Source organism: Vipera berus, assembly GCF_964194415.1.
Source record: "Vipera berus genome assembly, chromosome: 6".
Lineage (NCBI taxonomy): Eukaryota > Metazoa > Chordata > Lepidosauria > Squamata > Viperidae > Vipera > Vipera berus.
This window is the reverse complement of record NC_138208.1, coordinates 90,649,868-90,672,076: the sequence shown is the minus strand read 5'-3', so window position 1 is coordinate 90,672,076 and position 22,209 is coordinate 90,649,868. Positions and strand designations below refer to the sequence as shown.

Here is a 22,209-nt window from a genome sequence, read left to right as displayed (position 1 = left end):
AGGTCGACCAATCCATTTTACAAACAAACCAAATAATAAATGAATTTGCTTTCAACAAAGGAGTCGGCAGTGTAAGCCGCTTTTTTCAGTGCAATTGTAATTCCCAAAAGTCACTAAATGAACTGTCATAAGTTGAGGCATACCTGTACCTTACTCTCCTCCCCTCTTTCCGCCCCCATCCTCCACACCTACCTGGGATGGGGCGTCCACCAAAGGTGATGTTGACGTCGTAGTCCCCGGGCGTGAAGGGGATGTACTCCACGCTGCAGCTGCCATCTTTGTTGTCCTTGCAGGACATCTTGGCCTCCGAGGGGCCTTCGATGGCCAGGCCGAGACCCCCTGTCCCTGCGCCCCTGGGAATGAAAGGAGCCCCTTTTAAAGAACCCCACCAAAAACCAGGAGCTGCGGGCAAAGCGGCCAGGAAGAAACCAATCCAACATTCCTGCAGGAGGTTCAGCAGTACTTGGTGAATTAAAACCACCACAAAAGGATGAAGCAAATGAAACTCTTTTGGCTTGCATGGAAAAGACACCCCCCCCCTCCCGAGGCAATAAATCTATCCATCGTAGGTGACTCTGGGTTCAAAAGTTATCAAACCTCAAAAATGCTGCAGTATAAACACCAGTAAGGACCCTGGATTGGCTGTCTTGAATTTCATCCCATTATTTATGATGATTGATTGATTTCTTGTTTGGAAGTTATGCTTCCTCTGCCTTTTTAATTGACCCTTTTGTTTTAATCTGGTTTTTAACTTGTTTTTTTTAACCTATAGCTGATATATCATTTTACTGTTTTATCTGTCAACTGTACAGAGGCATGCAAGTGTAATGGGCAGGATAGATAGATAGATAGATAGATAGATAGATAGATAGATAGATAGACAGAGACAGAGACAGAGACAGAGACAGAGACAGATAGATAGACAGACAGACAGACAGACAGATAGATAGATGTGTGTGTGTATATATGTGTGCATCGTTGTTTTTTATTGTTGTTAGCCGCCCTGAGTCCTTCGGGAGATAGGGCGGTATATAAGTCCCAAAAATAAATAAATAAATAAATATGTGTATATACGTGTATAGTGTATGTATATAAGTCCGCCCATCTTACAAGTGGCCAGCTTTGAAACACACTGGGCTAGATCGAACGCTAGGCAGAGAATCCGGGATCCTTTCTCGGAGCACAATCTTCACCGTCAAACTCAGTTTGCCCCTGAGAGGGAGGGGCAGGGGAGGCTCACCTGGTTTCCACGGTGAAGCGGTTCGACTTGTTCACCAGACCCCCCTCCAGGCCGGGGCCAAAGGCACGGACGTGGCTGGGGTCGCAGCCCTCGGTGACCCCTACCCGGAAGGGGCTCTTGGGCACCGGCACATCATCGTAAGTCACCTCCACCAAATGCACCCCTGTAAGACAAAGAGCTCAGGTGGGCCTGCATCCTCCGTGCAAGGCAAACATCCCTGCCCCCTTGCTCGGGGGGGGCACTTGGGGTATGTTTGTCTGCATTTCCCTTCCATTATTACAATGCCCCCAAGGCAACTGCCATTGTATCCCTGGATATTCAGCATCTTGACATCTTTTTCTTTTTTAAAAAATATTTTTATCAAGTTGCTGGTCCTCAAGGGTGAATGTCAGAGCATGCACAGTCTTATTGCGCTGTATTAAATGGTGGTTTATATTACACTATCTACAACAGGGGTGTCAAACTGCCGGCCCGTGAGCCAGACACATCATGTGGAAGCTGCCCCCACCCCACTGCCTATAATGGCAAAACTGTCCTGATACGTTGCACGATGTCACGTGACATTGCGAGTTTGACATGTCTGATCTACAGTATACACTAGGAACAAAATACATACACGTGGTAATACAGCAAACTCCAACACACAGCAGTTACAGCAGGAAACGGACGAGACAGAACACAGCAGCAAAAGCCTTCCCTTTTATACTCAAGCTCTTAAAGGGACACAGACCCTGCTGAGTCATTCCTATCATTGCATCATCCACCTTATGTTCCATAAGCTGTTCAGCTATTGAATTATTACCTTGACCATGAAAGCAATTGCAGAAACTACCGTTTGACTGGGATTCCTCCAAGGCCAGCTAGCCGGAAGCTGACTGAACGGTGCAAATGAGCAAATGTAATGTGGATTTGCTTTGTAGAAATTAGGTAGTCCTCATCTTATGGCAGTAACTGAGCCCAGGATTAACGGTCATCAGCTGCGGCAGTCATGAAATGGGTCACAGTCTGCCTAATTTAACAGCCTTTTTCTGCAGCAACATTTTGTTTATTTTACTTACTTTTCAAATTTATTAGCCGCCCATTTTACCCTGCCTAGGGCAACGTTAAGTGAACACCGCTGCCGTTAAACGAAAGCAGTGGCTAAGCGAATGTGGTGGTCATTCAATAAATCCATTATACCCAATGGACTTTTTTTTTGCTGAAAACTGGAAATAAACACCACTTTCTGGCAAAAAGACAAAACCCAGAAACCTTTGGCTGTAATAGATCCACTTAAGGACCGCAAAACACACCGAAAATCATGGCGACTGTGGGATGCTGCAGGCAGGCCGGCCAGTTGCCAAGGCCCCAAAATGCGATCACGTGTGATTCTAGGGGGTGGAGCGGACCATCCGAACTTTAAATCCAGATTGCAAAGATCCGTTGTAACTTCGAACGACCACTAAGCAAGCAGTCGTAAGCCGAGGACGACTTGCAGATCCTCCTGGCCGAATTCAGGTTAAAGGAGAAAAGGTTCCTAATTTCACTGGTGGAAACTGTACTCTTTTGCACGCCAGGAAGCAGGGAAGGGCCCACATCGACGCAGGGGATGCAGGGTGAGGGAGGGGGAGAGGTGGGAAGGGGGCACATAAGGGGAGCCTCACCATCCTCAAACGGGGTGTACTGGACTCGGTAGGTGCCGTCCCCGTTGTCGGTGATGTAGGTGTCTGTCTTGGCCCCCGAAGGGTTAATGACCCGCACTTTGACATGGTTGCCCCCCGTTTTGGTGAGAGAGCGGGCGTCCACCGTGAACTCCGTGGTGACCTCGCGCAGCACCCCTGGAGAGAGACGGCAAAAGGGTTAGCGATGCCGAGACCCCCGCTTGGATCTGTGTGTGTGTGGGGGGGGGGAACCTGAGTCCTTCGGGAGAAGGGCGGTATACAAACATAATAAACTTAAACCCAGAAGTTTATTTATTTTTTATTCAATTTATTTGCTACCTATTTCGTCCTGGGACTAACCGAGCTGTTTGTTAACAACAGTAAAAACAGAGGAATAAAAAGAACTGCGAACGAAACTGCAGCCAACGAAAGAAAAAAAATGGCATACAGGCAGTCCTCGGTTTATGACCACCGTCGAGCCCAAATTTTCCGCCGCTAAGCGAGACAGCGGTGAAGGGGGCTGGGCCCCACTTTGCGACCTGTCTTTGCGACCGACATTGCGAAGCAAATCCAAGATGCCTCTGGAGTGAGTCTGGCTCCCCCAGAATCAAACGTCATAAATGTGAGTCGGTTGCCAAGGGTCTGAATTAGGACGTGTCCATGGGGAGGCTGCAATGGGCAGAAGTCCCTTTCTTTCAGTGCCGTTGTAACTTCGAATATTCACTAAGGGAATGGTCGTAAGTCAAGGACTATCTCTAACTACCCCTAAAGCAGAGGCCCCCAACCTTTTGGGCACCAGGGACCCGGTTCCGTGGAGAGAGGTTTTTCCACAGACCGGAGGGTGCCTGGTTTTCTGTGCTGCCTGCATCTCGTGGATGGAGCTTTGCTTGTTTGTGCGGACCGGTTGCTGGCATGCCGCGGTCCGGTACCGGTCCACAGACCGGGGGTTGGGAACCCCCGCCCTAAAGAATAGTTTTCTTCAGGGTAACATCTCCATGGTTTTGTCAAGCCCCGGGGAAATCAGGAGAGTCAGTCAACCAAGCCCATCATTTCTGTTGTTAAGTTGTCAAGTGTGTTTTGCCCCATTTTGCGACCTCTCTTGCCACCGTTCTTAAGTGAATCATTGAAGGGGTTAAGTTAGGAAGACGGTTCTTAAGCGAATCTGCCTCCTTCCCCCCCCCGACTTTGCTTGTCAGAAGGTCGCAAATAGGATCACGTGACTCTGGGAGACTGCGACCGTCATAAATGTGAACCACTTGCCAAGCATCTGAATTTGGACCCCACGATCATGGGGATGCGGCCACGGTCGTAAGTGTGAAAGACAGTCATAAGTCACTTTGTCAGTGCCGTTGTAACTTTGAACCATCGCTAGTTGTAAGTGGAGGACTACCTGTGTAAAGATTTATTGCAAGCTTAAATTGTCTAAAAGAATCTGGTCAACTAACGGTGAAGGGAAATGAGCAGGAGATAGGAAGGCATTCAAGATGAGCTCGACTTAAATCTCTTGCTGGCGCACAGGGACTCGTGACTTATGACGCGTTTGACTCCTCCCTCGGGCTCCAGCCCGGTCATCTCCTACAGGTTTCTTCTTAATTATTATTTATTTATTGTTCTTAATTATTAATATATTTTCCCCACTTTGGGACTTGGCCTTTCTGTCCTGGTGAAGTAAAATGGCCGCCATCCTGCTCACCCGAAAACCTACCTCGAGGTTCCACACCAGGTCCAAAGACTTTGACGTTGCTGGTGTCCACGGCAGGATCCACGTTGACCCCGGCTGGGAACTTGGGCACGTGATGCCCGCCGTATTTGATGGTGATGGTGTAAGTGCCCGGGAAGGAAGGAATGTACGTGATGCTGTAGGTGCTGTCGCTGTTGTTCTGGATCAGTACCTCGGCTTTGACCCCCGAATCAGAGATGATCTCGATGGTCAGCTCGGCGTCGCCCGCCTTGGAGCAGTCCACGGTGAAGGTGGCCACCTCGCCCACCTTGCCACGCTCCAGACCAGGCCCGCTGGCCGTCACCTTGGTTGGGTCGAAGACGGGCTTGATGTCCGCCTTGAAGGGAGAGCCCGGGATGTGAGCCTCGGCAAAGAGGATGTTGATGGTGTATTCACCAGGCTCGGTGGGTAAGTAGGAGACAGAGCAGGAACCGTCGCCGTTGTCCTGGCACTCAATCTTGGCTTCGCAGGGACCCTCCACGGTCAGGCCCAGCCCACCCGTGCCGGCTCCTTTGGTGTCGATGGTGAAAGGGGCAGGTTTCCCCACAAATCCCCCCTTCAGTCCAGGCCCATAGGCACACACCTAGCAGAGGACAAGACACGAGGGTCAGCTTTGCTTGTTTTCAATTCATTCATTCATTCATTCATTCATTCATTCATTGTTTCTTTACTTGCTTGCCTGTTTGTTTAGACTAGAACTCCCAGCCGCCTGGTGACTGGCCCAAAGTCTCCCAGCTGGTTTTCATGCCACGGGTGAGACTAGAACTCACCATGTGTTAGTGATTGGCCAAAGTCACCTAGTTGGCTTTCATGCCCAAAGCGGGACTAGAACTCACCGTCTCCTGGTGATTGGCCCAAAGACATCCAGACACCTTTCATGTCTAAGGCGGGACTAGAATTCACAGTTACTTGGTGATTGGCTCATTTTTTCTGCAGTTTGGGCTCCATTCTCATTCTCTTTGTCCTTCTCACTCTCTCTGTTCTCTCTCTCTCTCTCTCTCCCTCCCTCCCTCTTTTTCTCTCTGTGTCCTTTCTTTCTCCCTCTTTTTCAGTACGTCCTTCCTCTTTCTCTTTTTTCTTTCATTGTCTCCTTCCTTCCTTCCTTCCTTCCTTCCTTCCTTCCTTCCTTCCTTCCTTCCTTCCTTCCTTCCTTCCTTCCTTCCTTCCTTCCTTCTCTTTCACTCATCTTAATGACTCCCAGTTCATTTTTATCTCTCTTCCTTAAAAATTTAATGAAGCTATCATTGAAAAAAGAAAGAGCCTGCAGGATCAGAATCTTAACCCGGTTCCCACCACCCCACCCCACCCCGAGGCAATCTCAGCCCCCCCCCACTCCCCATCCACCCACCCACCCTCGACAGCCTGCAGCACTGAGTTTCCAGCTGGCGCTGACCTTGGTCGGGTCGGGGGGCATGACGGCCTCAACGGCAAAGGGGCTTCCAGGCACCGGGTTCCCGTCGTAGGTGACGTCCACCTTATACGGTCCCTCTTCGGGCGGCATGTACTTCACCGAGTGGACATCGTTGGTGGCCCCCGTCTCCATCTTGCACGGAATCGGCCGGCGGGAGGGCGAACTGATCTTCACGTCCACCTGTCCCTGTCCACCAGCTCCACGCGTGTTGACTGTAAATTCTTGGTCCCGACCCACATCGACCTCTGCGCATGGGCAGGAGAGGAGAAGGAAGCACATTGAATTCTACCGAGATGAACCATTGGTGGCACCGTGGTTAGCATGCAATCTAAACACACAATGCACGTCAATGCGCACGCGGCTGTGTCACAGCAAAGCTTGTGCAGGGAGTCCTCGACCTACGACCACCAAGGGAGTCCAACATGCCTGTCGCTAAGTGAGACATTTGTCGAGTGAATTTTGCCCTGTTTTACCACCTTCCTTGCCACAGCCGTTAAGGGAATCGCTGCACCTGTTAAATTAGTGGCTTGGTTGCTAAAATGAATCTGGCAGTCCCCACTGACTTGGCTCATCAGACGGTTGTAAAACGGGATCCCACGACACGACCCCCCCCTCCGGACACTGCAACCGTCATAAATGTGAGTCCGTTCCCAAGCGTCTTAATTTTGATCACCAGATGCCGCAACGGTCATAAGTACGAAAAAACGGTCGTAAGCCATTTTTCCCCAGTGCCGTCGTAATTTTGAACGGTTGCTAAAATGGAGGACCGCAAAAATCTGAACCGGCAAACTGGCCCCAGATAAGAGTCAACAGACTTCAAGGGGGGGGTGCTGGGTTTAGATCTCTTATGGGGGTGTAGAGACCCCCAAAGGAACGATGTATTTGACCCCTCCTCCCTCGGGCTCAGCCTGGTCGTCTCCTACCACAACCCACAACTCTAACAACCCTTTCAACTCAACTGCACCCAACAGGTAGACTCGAGGTCAAACTTACTGTTGTTGAGTCCTTGGACTTTGACCTTGCCGAGGTCCAGAGGGGGAGCCACATAGACGGGGAAGGGGCTCTTGGGGATGGCGTCCCCGCCGTAGGTCACCGTCACCGCCATGTTTCCCTGGGTGGTGGGGGACAGGAATATGTTTGGTACGTTCATTCAAAAACGGCACGGTGGGACCTTGTCAGGTGGCCTAGAGAGAAGGTCCCATCCCACCCGCTGCTCGGTGCGAGATCCACTAGACGATGACCCTCCGGCCTCTCTTTGAAGGCCTGCCGCAAAGGAGATCTCTTGATTTCAAGTGGCAGCCTGTTCCGCAGGCTGACATCCTGGACAGTCGAGACCGTTCCTAGGAGGTCGACCGAGGAAATGAGAGGGTGACCTCGGGTGACGTTCACCTAGCTTGAAGGACCATCCAAGAGGCCAGCAGAGGTAGGCCCTCGCTCACCTGCTGCACAGCTGTGTATTTGACCGTGTAGGAGTAATCGTGATTGTCGATGATCTCAAAGTCACGCACCACCTCACCCTTGGTGGCACCGGCAAAGTGGACGTCCAGCTTGGCCTTGCCTGCTCCCTTGGTGAACACGGTGAAGTGGGTGGGCTTCCCAACCTCCACGCCTGGGGAGGAAGCATCCAGAACGGTGGTCAGCTCTCCCCTTTGCCTGGCTTGCAAGAGACACGGCGTGGCAGCCACGTCTCCAGAAATTCCACCTAGATGGAGCTACTTTTCCAGTCAATTCCCAGCTGGAGACCCCCATCCATCTCTGAAACTGTCGTTGGAAAAAGAGCAGCTTTCCCCCCAGAGCCGAAATTTGCAGCCTCTTTGGAAGAGAGGTGATATAATAGTAGGGTTCAGGTATTTGAGGGGCTGCCACGAAAAAGGGGGTGGGGTGGGGGTGTCACCCTATTCTCCAAAGTGCCTGAAGGCAGGACAAGAAAGAATGGATGGAAACTAGCCAAGGAGAGAAGCAACCTGGAGTTAAGGAAAAGCTTCCTAACAGGGAGGACAATTAACCAGTGGAACCGCTTGCCACCAGAAGCTCTGGGAGCTTCATCACTGGAGGTTTTGAAGAAGAGACTGGACAGTCGCTTGTCAGACATTTTAAAGGCTGCCCGGCTTGAGCTAGGGGTTGGACTAGAAGACCTTTAAGGTCCCTTCCACCTCTGTTATTCTGTTATCGCTGGAGTTGTTCAAGAAGAGAGTGGGACAGCCATTTGTTTAAAAGGGTCTGGGGTCTCCTGCTTGAACAGGGGGCTGGAGACCTCCAAGGTCCCTTCCAACTCCGCTGTTCTCTTAAGAGGGTATGTAAAATTTCACCCCAAATGAATACTTTGGGGGGGTCACTCACCCGTCCGAATGAGACCAGGCCCCTCTGCCTTCACTTTGCTGGCGTCGTGCGAGGGGTCCACCTTGATGTGGAAAGGACTGATGGGGATTTCCTGCAGGGACCCAGAAGAAGAGAGGAATCAGGAAAGAGGGTAACAAGATGGGCACATCACCTGAAAGGGAGGGCCTATCCCAGGGGGAGGCAACCTTGGCTCTTTTATGACTCGTGGACTTCAACTCCCAGAATTCCTCAGCCAACATGGGGGAAACTATGGCTCCCTAATGACTCGTGGACTTCAACTCCCAGAATGCCTGAGCCAGCATGGGGGAACTATGACCCCCCTCATGACTCGTGGACTTCAACTCCCAGAATTCCTGAGCCAGCATGGGGGAACTATGGCCCCCTCATGACTGGTGGACTTAAACTCCCAGAATTCCTCAGCCAGCATGGGGGAACTATAGCCCCCTCATGACTCGTGGACTTAAACTCCCAGAATTCCTCAGCCAGCATGGGGGAACTATGGCCCCCTCATGACTGGTGGACTTCAACTCCCAGAATTCTTGAGCCAACATGGGGGAACTATGGCCCCTTCGTGACTCATGGACTTCAACTCCCAGAATGCCTGAGCCAGCATGGGGGAACTATGACCCCCCTCATGACTTGTGGACTTCAACTCCCAGAATTCCTGAGCCAGCATGGGGGGAACTATGGCTCCCTCATGACTCGTGGACTTCAACTTCCAGAATTCCTCAGCCAGCGTGGCTCAGCATGGAAACCTCTCCCTTTCCCCTCAGCATGGCTGGCTCAGGAATTCTGGGAGTTGAAGTCCACGAGTCATAAAAGAGCCAAGGTTGCCTACATCTCATGTGCTTTTTTTTCCATGGGTGACGTCAGGCACAAAGGATCAGGACCATACATGAAGTTGAGGTTCAGAAGGTGCGTTGCTCAAGCCTGCCCACCAGAACTCAGTCAACTCAAGGTTGGTGCTAGCTAAATCGGCACCAGGGAAGGATCAGTGGAGTTCCAGAGGGTCTGGACTTAGATCATTTGTGGGAACGTAACCATTCTAGCCTGATGGTACACTTAGCTCCACCTCCTAGCTCTGCCTCCTTTTCTCCCAAAATAAATACCTGGCCTCAAATCACCCAGCTGGCTTTCATGGCTAAAGCAGAACTAGAACTCACTGTCTCCCAGTGATTGGCCCAAGGTCACCCAGCCAGCTTTCATGCCTAAGGGAGGACTAGAATTCACCATCTCCTGGTGACTGGCCCCAAATCACCCAGCTGGCTTTCATGGCTAAGGCAGAACTAGAACTCACCATCTCCCAGTGATTAGCCCAATGTCAACCAACCAGCTTTCACGCCTAAAGCAGGACTAGAACTCACTGTCTCCTGGTAATTAGCCCAAAGGTCTCCCAGCTGGTTTTCATGCCTAAGGAAAGACTAGAACTCACCCTCTCCCAGTTTTTAGCCTGGTGCTATGACCACTAGACCGAACTGGCCATGAAGTCATGCAACTTGGCGATAGAAAAGCAAAAGAGGAACCCCTCAGTCAACCAAAGGTTCTGCTCCACATCAATGGACCTCTGGCCACATCTGGCCTATGTACAGGCTGCCCGGCTGGGCGCTCTCTTGGCACCCAAGGGCCTTACCTGGCTGGCAAACAGCACCATGATGGTATAACGCCCGGGGCCTGGAGGTGTGTATTTCACAGTGAAGGTGTCGTTGTCATTCTTGATGATGTCAAAGTCAATGTCGGCTTCAGCCGGGCCCACCACCCCAGGGGCGCATTTGATGCCGATGCTCACGTCTCCTGCAAAGCAAAAAAAATGGGATTAAAAGGTCAAGAGTTTGGGAAGAAAACTTTCGGACGTCTCTGCTTCCAAACGTAGCCACAGTCTGGGGGGGGGTCCCTGCTCCCGACAGGATGAAGCGCCCTGAGATTCTTCTGGACAAGCCAACATGTGATTGTTGGCTTGTACCGTTTGCATTCTTCCTCAAAGCCTTGCGGATGGAGTTCCATCAGAAAGAGATGGAAGTTCTTCTCCGATGGGATAGCCTGGCTGGGGACGATGGGAAATTTAGCAGGAGAAATCTGGAAGGGCACGCTGCCTCAGGGTCTTCCGATAAACCAGTATTTCTCAACCTTGGCCACTATAAGATGGGTGGACTTCAACTCCCAGAATTTCCCAGCCAGCTTTGCCCCAGGCTAAAAACTGGGAGAGGGTGAGTTCCAGTCCTGCCTTAGTCATGAAAGCCAGCTGGGTGACCTTGGGACAATCACCAGGAGATGGTGAATTCTAGTCCTGCCCTAGGCATGAAAGCTGGCTGGGTGACCTTGGGCCAATCACTGGGAGATGGTGAGTTCTAGTTCCACCTTAGCCATGAAAGCCAGCTGGGTGACTTTAGGCCAGTCACCAGGAGACGGTGAATTCTAGTCCTGCCTTAGCCATGGAAGCCAGCTGGGTGACCTTGGGCTAATCACCCGGAGATGGTGAGTTTTAGTTCCACCTTAGCCATGAAAGCTGATTGGGTGACACTGGGCCAAACCAGGACACAGTGGGTCCTTTTTGTTGGATTCTGGCTGGGGAATTCTGGGAGTTGAAGTCCACCCACGTTAAAGTGGCCACAGTTGAGAAACACGGCTACGAACCCACCAGAATCCCACCAAAAGGATCGTCTTCGCAGTACAAGCGGTTGAAGGATCAGAATTCAAAGGTGGCTTTTGTCTTCTCCAGCAAGGCCACCTTGGGGGTTTGGATCCACCCAACAACAGCTGGGCTAGAGCAGGGCTAGGCAACCTCGGCTCTTTTATGACTCGTGGACTTCAACTCCCAGAATTCCTGAGCCAGCTGGCTCAGGAATTCTGGGAGTTGAAGTCCACGAGTCATAAAAGAGCCGAGGTTGCCTAGCCCTGGGCTAGAGGAATGGCTGAGGAATTCTGGGAGTTGAAGTCCACAAGTCATAAAGTGGCCAAGGTTGGGGAACCCTGGACTAGAAGATCTCCAAGGTCCCCTCCAACTTTCTTCTGTTGACGTTTGTGGTTTGCTTCCTCCCCTACCCTCCCGCAAGTTCTCAGAGTTGGGGGTCACCTTGGCCAGCCTCGCTGCAGTCCACGGTGAAGTATGTGGGCTCGTTGGCCTTCAGCCCCGTTTTCTCGACTCCAGGACCGTAGACCTTGACTTTGTCAGGGTGGCTACCTTCTCCGACACTCACCTGGGAGGAGAGAAGAAAAGCAGATGAACGTACGAGAAGCAGAACGGAATCGTGGAATCCTAACGGACTCTGGGGAGTCCTTGGTTTACCCATTCGCTTAGCCACCATTCGCAGTTACCACGGCTTAGGACTTACGACAAGTATGACGGCATCCCCACGGTCACGTGATCAGCATTTTTTGAAATATATTGATCAGAATTCCAACACTTTATGTATGCGGGGCAGTCCTTGACTTACAACAGGTCCGTTCGTGACCGTTCCAAGTTACAACACCACTGCAAAAAGGGACTGATGACCGTTTTTCACACACTTACGACCGTTACGACACCCCTCTGGTCACCTGTTTTAAATTCCGACACTGGGCCACTGACTCACATCTACGACGGTCGCAGTGTCCCAGGGGCCCTTTATCACCTTTTGTGACCTTCTTGACAAGCAAATTCAACGGGAGAAGCCGGATTGGCTTAACCACCCTATTGGTGACTTAACGGCTGCAGGGATTCACTTAACAAATATAGAAAGGTCGTAAAATGGGGCAAAATTCTCTTAACACATTTCTTACGTAGCACCCTCGATCCTGTGGTTGTATGTACCAGTAAAGACCATGTCGTAGATATCTTCCTAGAAAATTCAAACCATTTAGAGAAATTGGGCCTGGCCCACTAAGGCCTGTCAATCAGGACACCTCCTTCTTCTGAGACAGTGTCTCCATCCCTGTGGCCTCCAGCTTCTGCTCAGCTGGTCCTGGTTGACCACTAGTTGTGTTGTTCTACGTCACCTTCATCCAAGTTTGGAGAGAGAGACTAAGCCAGACGAGCGTGATGTTGAGAAGAAGCTGGATGAGTTGATGGCCTACACGGGCTTGGACGGAGACCTTCCCATCTCTAAGCTCCAGCAGAAGATTGGCCGGGGATCTCCTACTTGTCCATGCATTGGTTGACACACCTCCCTGCTCCCCAAAGGGCCATCAAGAGAAGATGGCCAAGAGCCCACCAACAGGCTTCTCCACTCCGCAGTCACTCACCCGGAATGGACTCTTGGGGATATTCACGCCTCCCCAGCTGATGATGAGGGTGTGCTTGATGGCCTTGGTGGGGACGTAGACACAGGAGAAGGTCCCGTTGCCATTGTCCTTGACTTTGACGTCAATGGGAACGCCTTCGGCATCCTAGGAAGAGAAGTACCTTGGGTGAGAACCAGCTCCTAAGTTACTCCTGGATGGTTAAAGAAGTGCTTGGGCGCGTCCTGAGGCTCCTGAGTAGAGGTGACAGACAGGTTGAAGTGTCATCACTTCAGGACACTGGGAGAGATCCTGAGCTGCCTTCTTCAAGCCAGTTTGGTCTAGTACTGGGGTCTTCAAACTTGACCCTTTGATGACTTGTGGACTTCAACTCCCAGAATTCTTCAACTCCCAGAAGTCATCAAAGGGTCAAGTTTGAAGACCCCTAGTCTAGTAGTTCAGGCACCAGGCTACAAACTGGGAGATGGTGAGTTCTAGTTCCACCTTTGGCCTGAAAGCTGGCTGGGTGACTTTGAGCCAGTAACCAGTAAACTTGTGAGTTCTGGTCCCACTTTAGGCATGGAAGCCAGCTGGGTGACTATGGGCCAATCACCAGGTGAATGGGACTTCTAGCCCTATTTAGGCATGAAAGCCAGCTGGGTTATTCTGGGCTAGTCAGCTCAGCCCACCTCATAGTACTGCTATTGTAGGGGAAAATAAGAGGAAGAAGGAGTATGAGATATGTTCCCCACCCTGAATTGCTTATAAAAATAATACACTCAGAATGTAAATATATAATAAAATAAAACAGAATAGAATAACGAATAAAATAAAATAAAAAGTAAAATAAAAACGTAAAATAAAGTAAAATATTAATAAAATAAAAAAATATTAAACTAAATATAATACATAAAATAAATAAAATAATAAAATAAAATAAAATAATAAAACAAAATAAAATAAAAAATAAAATAAAATAAATAAAATAGACTAAATAAAATAAAACAATGGAATAAAATAAAATAAAATAAATAAAATAATAAAATAAAATAAATAGACTAAATAAAATAAAATAATGAAATAAAATAAAATAAAATAATGAAATAAAATAAAATAACAAAATAAAGTAAAATAAAATAAAATAATAATAAAGTAAAAATAAAGTAAAATATTAATAAAATAAAAAAATATTAAACTAAATATAATACATAAAATAAATAAAATAATAAAATAAAATAAAATAATAAAACAAAATAAAATAAAAAATAAAATAAAATAAATAAAATAGACTAAATAAAATAAAACAATGGAATAAAATAAAATAAAATAAATAAAATAATAAAATAAAATAAATAGACTAAATAAAATAAAATAATGAAATAAAATAAAATAAAATAATGAAATAAAATAAAATAACAAAATAAAGTAAAATAAAATAAAATAATAATAAAGTAAAAATAAAGTAAAATATTAATAAAATAAAGTAAAATAAAGTAAAATAAATAAAATAAAGTAAAATAAAATAAAATAAAATACTAAACTAAATAATAATAATAATAAAGTAAAATAAAATAAAATACTAAACTAAATAAAGTCAAATAAAATAAAATAAAATAATACAAAACAAAACAACGCAACGCAACGAAAAGGCTTCAAGGCCTCCAGACCAGCACCGCTCCCCACCTTACCTGAGCGTAGATCTTCAGCGCTGCCTTCCCAGCTCCTCGGGCATCGATGGTGAACTCGGCCGGTTTGTTCACGATGCAGCCCACCGGCTCCAGCCCGGGACCGAAGGCCTTGACCTGGACAGGGTGGGATGGGGACCGGCCTCAGCCCAGCAGCCCAACAGCGCTTGGACCCACCACCACCACCTCCCCCCCACCATCCCCAGGACGGAGCCCGGGAGCCGGGAGAGGCTGACCTTCTCGGGGAAGTACTCGTTGGTGGCCGGCAGGATGTGGGCGATGAACGGGCTGTCCTTGATGTCCTCGTCGTCGCATATCACGTGCACGGCGTACTCGCCCGGCTCGGTGGGCCAGTATCGCACGTCGCACGAACCGTCTCCTTTGTCGTCACACTCGATCTTGGCCTGCGAGGGACCCTCGATGGAGAACCCTGCAGGACGGTGGGAAGAGCGGACAATGAGGAAAGAGGGAGGGGGGGAGGGGGGGGTCACCCTTTAGACCAGAACTAGCCAGGAAGCAACCTAGAACTAAGGAGACATTTCCTGACAGTTAAGATAATTAACCAGTGGAACAACTTGCCACCAGAAGTTGTCAATGCTCCAACGCTGAAAATTGGACAACCGTTTGTCTGAAATGTTACACCGGGTTTCCTGCCTGAGCAGGGGGTCGGACGAGAAGACACGACCGTTACGTACCTAGCGTGCCCACTTCGGTGCCAATCGCCTCCACAACAAAGTCAGCAGACTTGCCCACCATGCCTGTTTCCAGGCCGGGGCCCCAAGCCCGGACCTTCTGCAACCCAGCTTCAGGGGCCACTTGCACTTCAAAGGGACTGAGAAAGAAGAAAGGAAGAGTTGGGTCTAGTGGTTAAAGCACCAACCTAGAAACCAGGAGACAGTGAGTTCTAGTCCCGCCTTAGGCACGAAAGCCGGCTGGGTGACTTTGGGCCAATCACCAGGAGACGGTGAGTTCTAGTCCTGCCTTAGGCAGGAAAAATAGCTGGGTGACTTTGGGCCAATCACCAGGAGACGGTGAGTTCTAGTCCCACCTTAAGCACGAAAGCCTTATGGGTGACTTTGGACCAATCATCAGGAGATGGTGAGTTCTAGTCCCGCCTTAGGCACGAAAGCCGGCTGGGTGACTTTGGGCCAATCACCAGGAGACAGTGAGTTCTAGTCTTGTTTTAAGGCATGAAAGCCGGGGGGGGGTGACTTTGGGACAGTCCCTTCCTCTCAACTCAGCCCGCCTGCCAGGATTGTTGTTGTGAGGAAAATAGGAGAAGGAAGGAATATTGGATATGTTCAATGCCTTGAGATTTATTGGAATGATAAAGGCAAGAGATAGATAGATAGATAGATAGATAGATAGATAGATAGATAGATAGATAGATAGATAGATAGATAGATAGATAGATAGATAGATAGACAGAAAGACAGACAGACAGACAGACAGACAGACAAATAAATAAATAAATAACAGTTTCTAGATGCATCCCGCAAACTGGAAACTCCTTCTCTGAATTCGCCTAGAGGCCTCTGTTCAATTTCATCCCCAGCCAGCCATTTGGATCAGGTTTTGCCCCCTGAGCATAACAGGTGGAACTCACTGCCACTAGAATAGTGTTTCTCAACTTTGGCAGCCTTAGGACAAGTGGACTTCGACTCCCAGAATGCTTTTGCCTTGCTGGGGAAATTCTGGAAGTTGAAGTCCACCCGTCTCAAAGTAGCCAAGGTTGAGAGAAACACCAGCCCGGAGAACGAAGACACCCTGTGTCTGGGTGCACACGTTATGCTAAACCCAGCTTACTAAAACTACAGTTTGTCAAACCAAATAGACCTGGTTGGGGTCAGATCCAATTTAGAGGGGAAATGTGGATAGCCATTTGTGGGAGCTGGTCCACCAGATGTTACTCTGATCAGGGGGCTAGACTAGATGACCTCTAAGCTCCCTTCCAACTCAGGGACAGTTGAGGAACGTTGCACTAGAGACAGTGTAAGTCTGGGCTTCAATTGTGTGGCTGTGGTTCTCCTTCGGCATTTTTGACACATACCCTACACAGATACTCCTGGCTAGAGATTCTTAAAAGAGCCATGTTCCCCCACCCCATATCTGCCCTTGCAGAGTGGCCTACCTCCTAGGGATGGCGTGACCGCCCCATGTAATCGACACCACGTACTTTCCAGGCACTTTGGGGTAATATTCACACTCATAAACCCCATCGCCGATCTCTCGTACCTTCACCGGTTCCTCCGTTCCTTCTGGGGTGAAAAACACAACAACTTTGTACCAGCATTCCTCTGCACAAACAAGCGAGCCTTCCTTTCGAAGCATTGCTAAGGAAAGAAGACCACTGGGAGATCCCTGGTGGAGGATCGAGCTTCGGTGTCTTTGTAGCCACTTACGAAAGCAGCGATACCTCTTCTTTTTTTAATATCAGATTAAAAAGAGATGTGGCTTTATACTTCCAGACAATAATTCGATTACAGATAGTCCTTGACTTTCAACAGGACAAGAAGCAACGGATGGCAAGTAATCAAGGAGAGAAGCAGCCTAGAACTAAGGAGAAACTTCCTGACAGTCGGGACAATTAACCAGCGGAACTACCTGCCTCCAGGAGCTGTGAATGCTCCAACGCTGGAAGTTTTTAAGAAGAGATTAGACAGCCATTTGTCTGAAATTGTATAGGGTTTCCTGCCTGAGTGGGGGGTTGGACTAGAAGACCTCCAAGATCCCTTCCTATTCTATTCTATTCTATTCTATTCTATTCTATTCTATTCTATTCTATTCTATTCTATTCTATTCTATTCTATTCTATTCTATTCTCCAAAGCGCCCGAAGGCAGGATAAGAAGCAACAGATTGGGGAACAGATTGTCTCAGCAACATACATTGTGAGCTCAGTGGCGGTTGTAAGTAGAGGACTGCTGGCACAATTCCTTGCAACTCGGAGACCAGGAATAGATTTCTCCTCAGGCGGTGGGGGGGGGAGAATCAAACTTACTTGGTCCCTTGAGGGCCACCTTGAGGTCGCCGGTGCCGGCTCCCTTGGTGTAGACCTTGAAGTCCGCCACCTCCTTGACGCGGACCCCCTTGGGCTGGAGACCCCGGCCCACGGCTCGGCAGGCGTTGGGGCTGCAGGCTGTGAAAGGGAGAAAAAACACGAGGAGAAAAAGACGTCGGATCACCAGAGGGCGGAGAGGAAGGCCCAGCACCGCAAAGAGACTTGGGCGATCCAAAGCGAGACTCGCACCCAGGGCCAAGGAGCAGGTTTTCCCCCGCCCCCCCCCCATGAACCCATGCACCCCACCTGATACACAAGCAACCTCAGCAGAAAGAGGGCGCAGAGGGAGGGGGCCAAAAGTGGTCAGAAAAGAGACCGGGCACCAGGGAGACAGAGATATAGATATATTAATGGAATGGAGGGCGGTCCTGGGCTTGCATCCATTCGATTAGTGAGCGTTTGAAGTTACCACGGCACTGAAAAAGGGGGGGACTTTCTGACCCTTTTCCCCACAATCGTTGCAGCATCCCGATGGGATCAAACTTCGGACACTTGGCAACTGACTCATACTTATGACGGTCGCAGTGTCCCAGGGTCACGTGATTCCCTTTTGTGACCTTCTGATAAGCAAAGTCAATTGGGGGGAGGGGAGGGGGAAGCCGGATTCACTTAAAAACTGCAGCGATTCAGTTAACAAGTGGAGCAAAAAAGGGAGGGAGGGAGGGAAGGAGGAAAGAAGGGAAGAGGGAGAGAAGGAAGGAAGGAAGGAAGGAAGGAAGGAAGGAAGGGAGGGAGGGAGGGAGGGAGGGAGGGAGGGAGGGAGGGGAGGGAGGGAGGGAGGGAGGGAAGGAAGGAAGGAAGGAAGGGAGGGAGGGAGGGAGGGAGGGAGGGAAGGGAGGGAGGGAGGGAGGGAGGGAGGGAAGGGAGGGAGGGAGGGAGGGAAGGAAGGAAGGGAGGGAGGGAGGGGAGCAGGAGGGAGGGAGGGAGGATGGAAGGAAGGAAGGAAGGAAGGAAGGAAGGAAGGGAGGGAGGGAGGGAGGGAAGGAAGGAAGGGAGGGAGGGAGGGAGGGAGGGAGGGAGGGAGGGAAGGAAGGAAGGAAGGAAGGGGAGCAGGAGGGAGGGAGGGAGGGAGGATGGAAGGAAGGAAGGAAGGAAGGAAGGAAGGGAGGGAGGGAGGGAGGGAGGGAGGAAGGGGGAGGAAGGAAGGAAGGAAGGAAGGAAGAGAAGGAAAGAGAAAGAAGGAAGGAAGGATTTTTTTCAGCCCCCCAAAAAGAGGGAAAGAGAGTAAGGGAAAGTTAGGATTGGATTAGCAATTATTGATGATTAAAGAATGGCTGACCAGGTGAGAAAGAAAAACAGAGGGGGGGGAGATTTAATGAGCACAGGGTGGGCAAAGCAGGCCCAAGGAGCCAGCCCTGGCCAGACCCCCTCCCATCCATCCTCAGGGCTCTGCCACAAAGTTAGGAAGTCTCAATCCCACCTGAATGGGGGGGTGGGGGGGGTCTCAGCTCATGCAACAGCCATGCAGGGCACAAAGCCACCGCACCAGCCAGGAGCGCCACACAAGCATGCCAAGGACACCCCCCGTTGTTGCACGGCACCCGTTAAGCAGGCCGTGGCAGTTGGAGCCCACCCAGCTTCGACTGAGGGGCGCCTGGATCGCGCAAACGTCTCCCCATCCCTCTAAGCTCTGCCAGGGCTGCTTAAGCCTCCGTTGAAACCACCGGGCGACTTTTGCAACTAACCCTGGTTCACCATCCTGGCTGGAAAACCCGGGAAGTGCCGGGACGAAACCGGAACCTCACCCATGCCATGCTCTCACCGGATCGACCCATGCCAAGGCGGGCAAGAGCAAGGGGGGGGCAAGCCGATTTGGGCGCTACTAACTTGGTTTACGTGGCTTGGGCAGAGTGGGGGGTGGCATTTTCTTGGCATCGGCGGGCGGGGTACAGACGGACTGAGGGATGATCTGAATGGGGGAGACGCCGGGCGGGGGGGCGGGAGGCGGTGCTGCGGAAGCCGGAGGGAAGAGAGAAGGGTTACTAAGGGGGCAGGGAGAGAGAGAGAGAGAGAGAGATGGGGTGGACCCCAGGGTGGTGGTGGTGGTCAAGGAAGCCGAGGGAGAAAGTAGTTTGGGGGACCTGAGAACCGAGACCCCCTTAAAGGCAGCAGGGATCAGCCTGAAGGGGAGACCCAGGTGTCTGGCCTCAGTTTGCCCATCTGTGAAGTGGGAAAGGGCTGCATAGAACAGCGTTCCCCCAAGCTGTCCGGCAGGGAGTGAGGGGGAGGGAACGTTTACGTGCGTGTGGCAGATGAGCGTGCACGCAGCTCCATTTGCACACGCGGTGGGCACACGCACGCAGGCACGCACGTCGCAAAAATGATGCCGTGCGAGTGGAGCTGCGTGCCTGCGCTCGCTCACGTGTCGCTTCCACGGCCTGGTTAATGGGCCACAGCCCAAGGACTGGGGACCCCTGGCATACGAGCCCATTCAGCTGATTCTAAGCTTCAACCTGGAGCTGCCTCTGAGCATATTTAGAGGGATTTTCTTCACCCTAGGGCAGGGCTAGGCAACCTTGGCTCTTTTATGACTCGTGGACTTCAACTCCCAGAATTCCTGAACCAGCTGCTCAGGAATTCTGGGAGTTGAAGTCCACGAGTCATAAAAGAGCCAAGGTTGCCTGCCCCTGCCCTAGGCGTAACCTGCTCCAGATTTTTTTTTTCTTTCAAACTTCTTGCTACGTCCCCCTCTTACATGAGAAATGGATTTTACACCCACGCAAAAACACACCCACACAAAACACACAAACTGAGATTTTCCAAGGAAGAACAGGTGATCTGGTTCACAAACAGGCACTCCTTGACTTACGACCACAATGGAAACCTGCCCGTTGCTAACTGAATCTGGCTTCTCTCTTGACTTTGCTCGTCCCGAGGTCGCAAAAGGGGATCACGCCACTCCGGGACACGGCAACCGTCCTTAAGAATCAGTCAGGGACCAAGCGTCTGAATTTTGACCACGTGACCACGGGGAGGCCTGCGACGGCCGTAAGTGTGAAAAACAGTCATTAGTCTTGTTTTTTGCAGCGCTGCTGTAACTTGGGACGGCCGCTAAATGAACTGTCGTAAGTCGAGGACTGCCTGTGTTTCGGGGAAATGTTGCAAACGATAGAAATGGAGGTGAAAAAAAAACCCAGCTCTGCTGCCTGCATGGAATGCACCCCAAGCCATTTCCGGAGGAAAGTTTAGGAAATCTAGGAAAAATATTTGTGCAGGGTGGGGTTGCAGGGTGCAGGAAGCACCGATGTGTCAGCGGTTCCTGTTTTTCCTTGCAGGAAAGCCGGGGATGATGGACAGCGCGCAGGTCAGCTCTCCAGCCCTGAGGAAGTCCAGGGAGCAGCAAAGCAGAGGCCAAATTGCTACCTGGCTTGGACTACAAAGACCAAAACCGTGTGGCTGGGGACGAAGGTTGCTGAAGTCCATCACTGGGGCACCGCGGACAGGGATGGCGGAATGGAATCGGAAAAAGGTTTACCTGAGTACAGATAGTCCCTGACTTAAAACATTTCATTTAGTGACCTTTCAAAGTTACCACGGTGCTGAAAGAAGCGCCTTGCGACCGTTTTTCACACTTACGACCGTCGCAGCATCCCCGTGCTCACATGATCAAAATTCGGACGCTTGGCAACTGGCTCGTATTTATGACGGTCACAGCGTCCCCGGGGGTGTGTCAAGTGATCTCCTTTTGCGACCTCCCGACCAGTAAAGCCAAGGGGGGAAGGTGGATTCATTTAACAACCGTGTTGCCAACCGCAGCGATCCACTTAACAATGGTGGCGAGACAAGTCGTCAAATGGGGCAAAACTCACTTAACAAATGTCTCGCTTAGCAACAGAATTGTGGGGCTCCGTTGCGGTCATAAGGTGAGGAATTTCCTATATTCCCGCACAAATTCACTTTGCAGGTCAACAGAGACAACACACAAACAACTTTCTTTAAAAAAAAATTCTCTGAATTGGTATATCTCAAGCTCGACAACCCAACGACATGTGGACTTCAACTCCCAGAATTCCCCAGCCAGCTTCTCCAGCCTGGGCTACAAATATTCTTTTTTATCAGTAAAACGGGTTCCCATCAGGCTAGGCAGGGGTAGGCAACCTTAGCCCCTTCATGACTCGTGGACTTCAACTCCCAGAATTCCTTAGCCAGCATGGGGGAACTATGGCCCCTTCATGACTGACGGACTAAAACTCCCAGAATTCCTGAGCCAGCATGGGGGAACTATGGCCCCCTCATGACTGGCGGACTTCAACTCCCAGAATTCCTGAGCCAGCATGGGGGAGCTATGGCCCCTTCATGACTCGTGGACTTCAACTCCCAGAATTCCTGAGCCAGCATGGGGGAAACTATGGCCACGTCATGACTGACGGACTTCAACTCCCAGTATTCCTGAGCCAGCATGGGGGGAAGTATGGCCCCTTCATAACTTGTGGACTTCAACTCCCAGAATTCCTGAGCCAGCATGGGGGAACTATGGCCCCCTCATGACTCGTGGACTTCAACTCCCAGAATTCCTCAGCCAGCATGGTTCAGCTTGGAAACCTCTCCCTTTCCCCTCAGCGTGGCTGGCTCAGGAATTCTGGGAGTTGAAGTCCACGAGTCATAAAAGAGCCAAGGTTGCCTACCCCTGTGCTAGAGAATCTCCTTCCTTCTCCAGCATGGAAACAAGGGTGGTTAGCTTTGAAAGACAAGCATACTTATACATAAGGGTGTAGGTCTCTACATATGTTGTATGTAGTATGTTTTTAAGCATGCTCCCTTGAGAGCAAGCAACTACATTTTATTTTTAATGTGTGACGTTGTGCCCAGAGGAAAAGGACAATAAAGTTTATCATTATCATTATTATTATCTGTTAAGACAGGGGTCCACAACCCAGTGAGCCACGGACCAGTAGCGGGCCGTGGCTGGTTCAGAACTG

The 22,209-nt window shown here is 50.2% G+C and overlaps 1 protein-coding gene across 2 annotated transcripts in view; it reads right to left on the bottom strand.

Moving 5' to 3' along the window:
* Positions 1 to 22,209, bottom strand: part of FLNC (filamin C) — an 85,921-nt gene that overhangs the window by 30,402 nt on the left and 33,310 nt on the right. Inside the window, exons 9-25 of one of the 2 annotated variants that reach the window (XM_081331453.1) lie at positions 19,118 to 19,240; positions 17,231 to 17,368; positions 16,362 to 16,488; positions 14,926 to 15,062; positions 14,467 to 14,660; positions 14,234 to 14,347; positions 12,570 to 12,713; positions 11,422 to 11,545; positions 9,982 to 10,142; positions 8,352 to 8,442; positions 7,451 to 7,620; positions 7,005 to 7,122; positions 5,994 to 6,256; positions 4,586 to 5,183; positions 2,884 to 3,057; positions 1,241 to 1,403; positions 193 to 353 (exon numbers count right to left, since the gene is read on the bottom strand). In XM_081331453.1, the coding sequence (XP_081187579.1) occupies positions 193 to 353; positions 1,241 to 1,403; positions 2,884 to 3,057; positions 4,586 to 5,183; positions 5,994 to 6,256; positions 7,005 to 7,122; positions 7,451 to 7,620; positions 8,352 to 8,442; positions 9,982 to 10,142; positions 11,422 to 11,545; positions 12,570 to 12,713; positions 14,234 to 14,347; positions 14,467 to 14,660; positions 14,926 to 15,062; positions 16,362 to 16,488; positions 17,231 to 17,368; positions 19,118 to 19,240 (3,000 nt within the window). The remainder of the gene's footprint in view (positions 1 to 192; positions 354 to 1,240; positions 1,404 to 2,883; positions 3,058 to 4,585; positions 5,184 to 5,993; positions 6,257 to 7,004; positions 7,123 to 7,450; positions 7,621 to 8,351; positions 8,443 to 9,981; positions 10,143 to 11,421; positions 11,546 to 12,569; positions 12,714 to 14,233; positions 14,348 to 14,466; positions 14,661 to 14,925; positions 15,063 to 16,361; positions 16,489 to 17,230; positions 17,369 to 19,117; positions 19,241 to 22,209) is intronic. The other variant, XM_081331454.1, reaches the window with a different exon arrangement.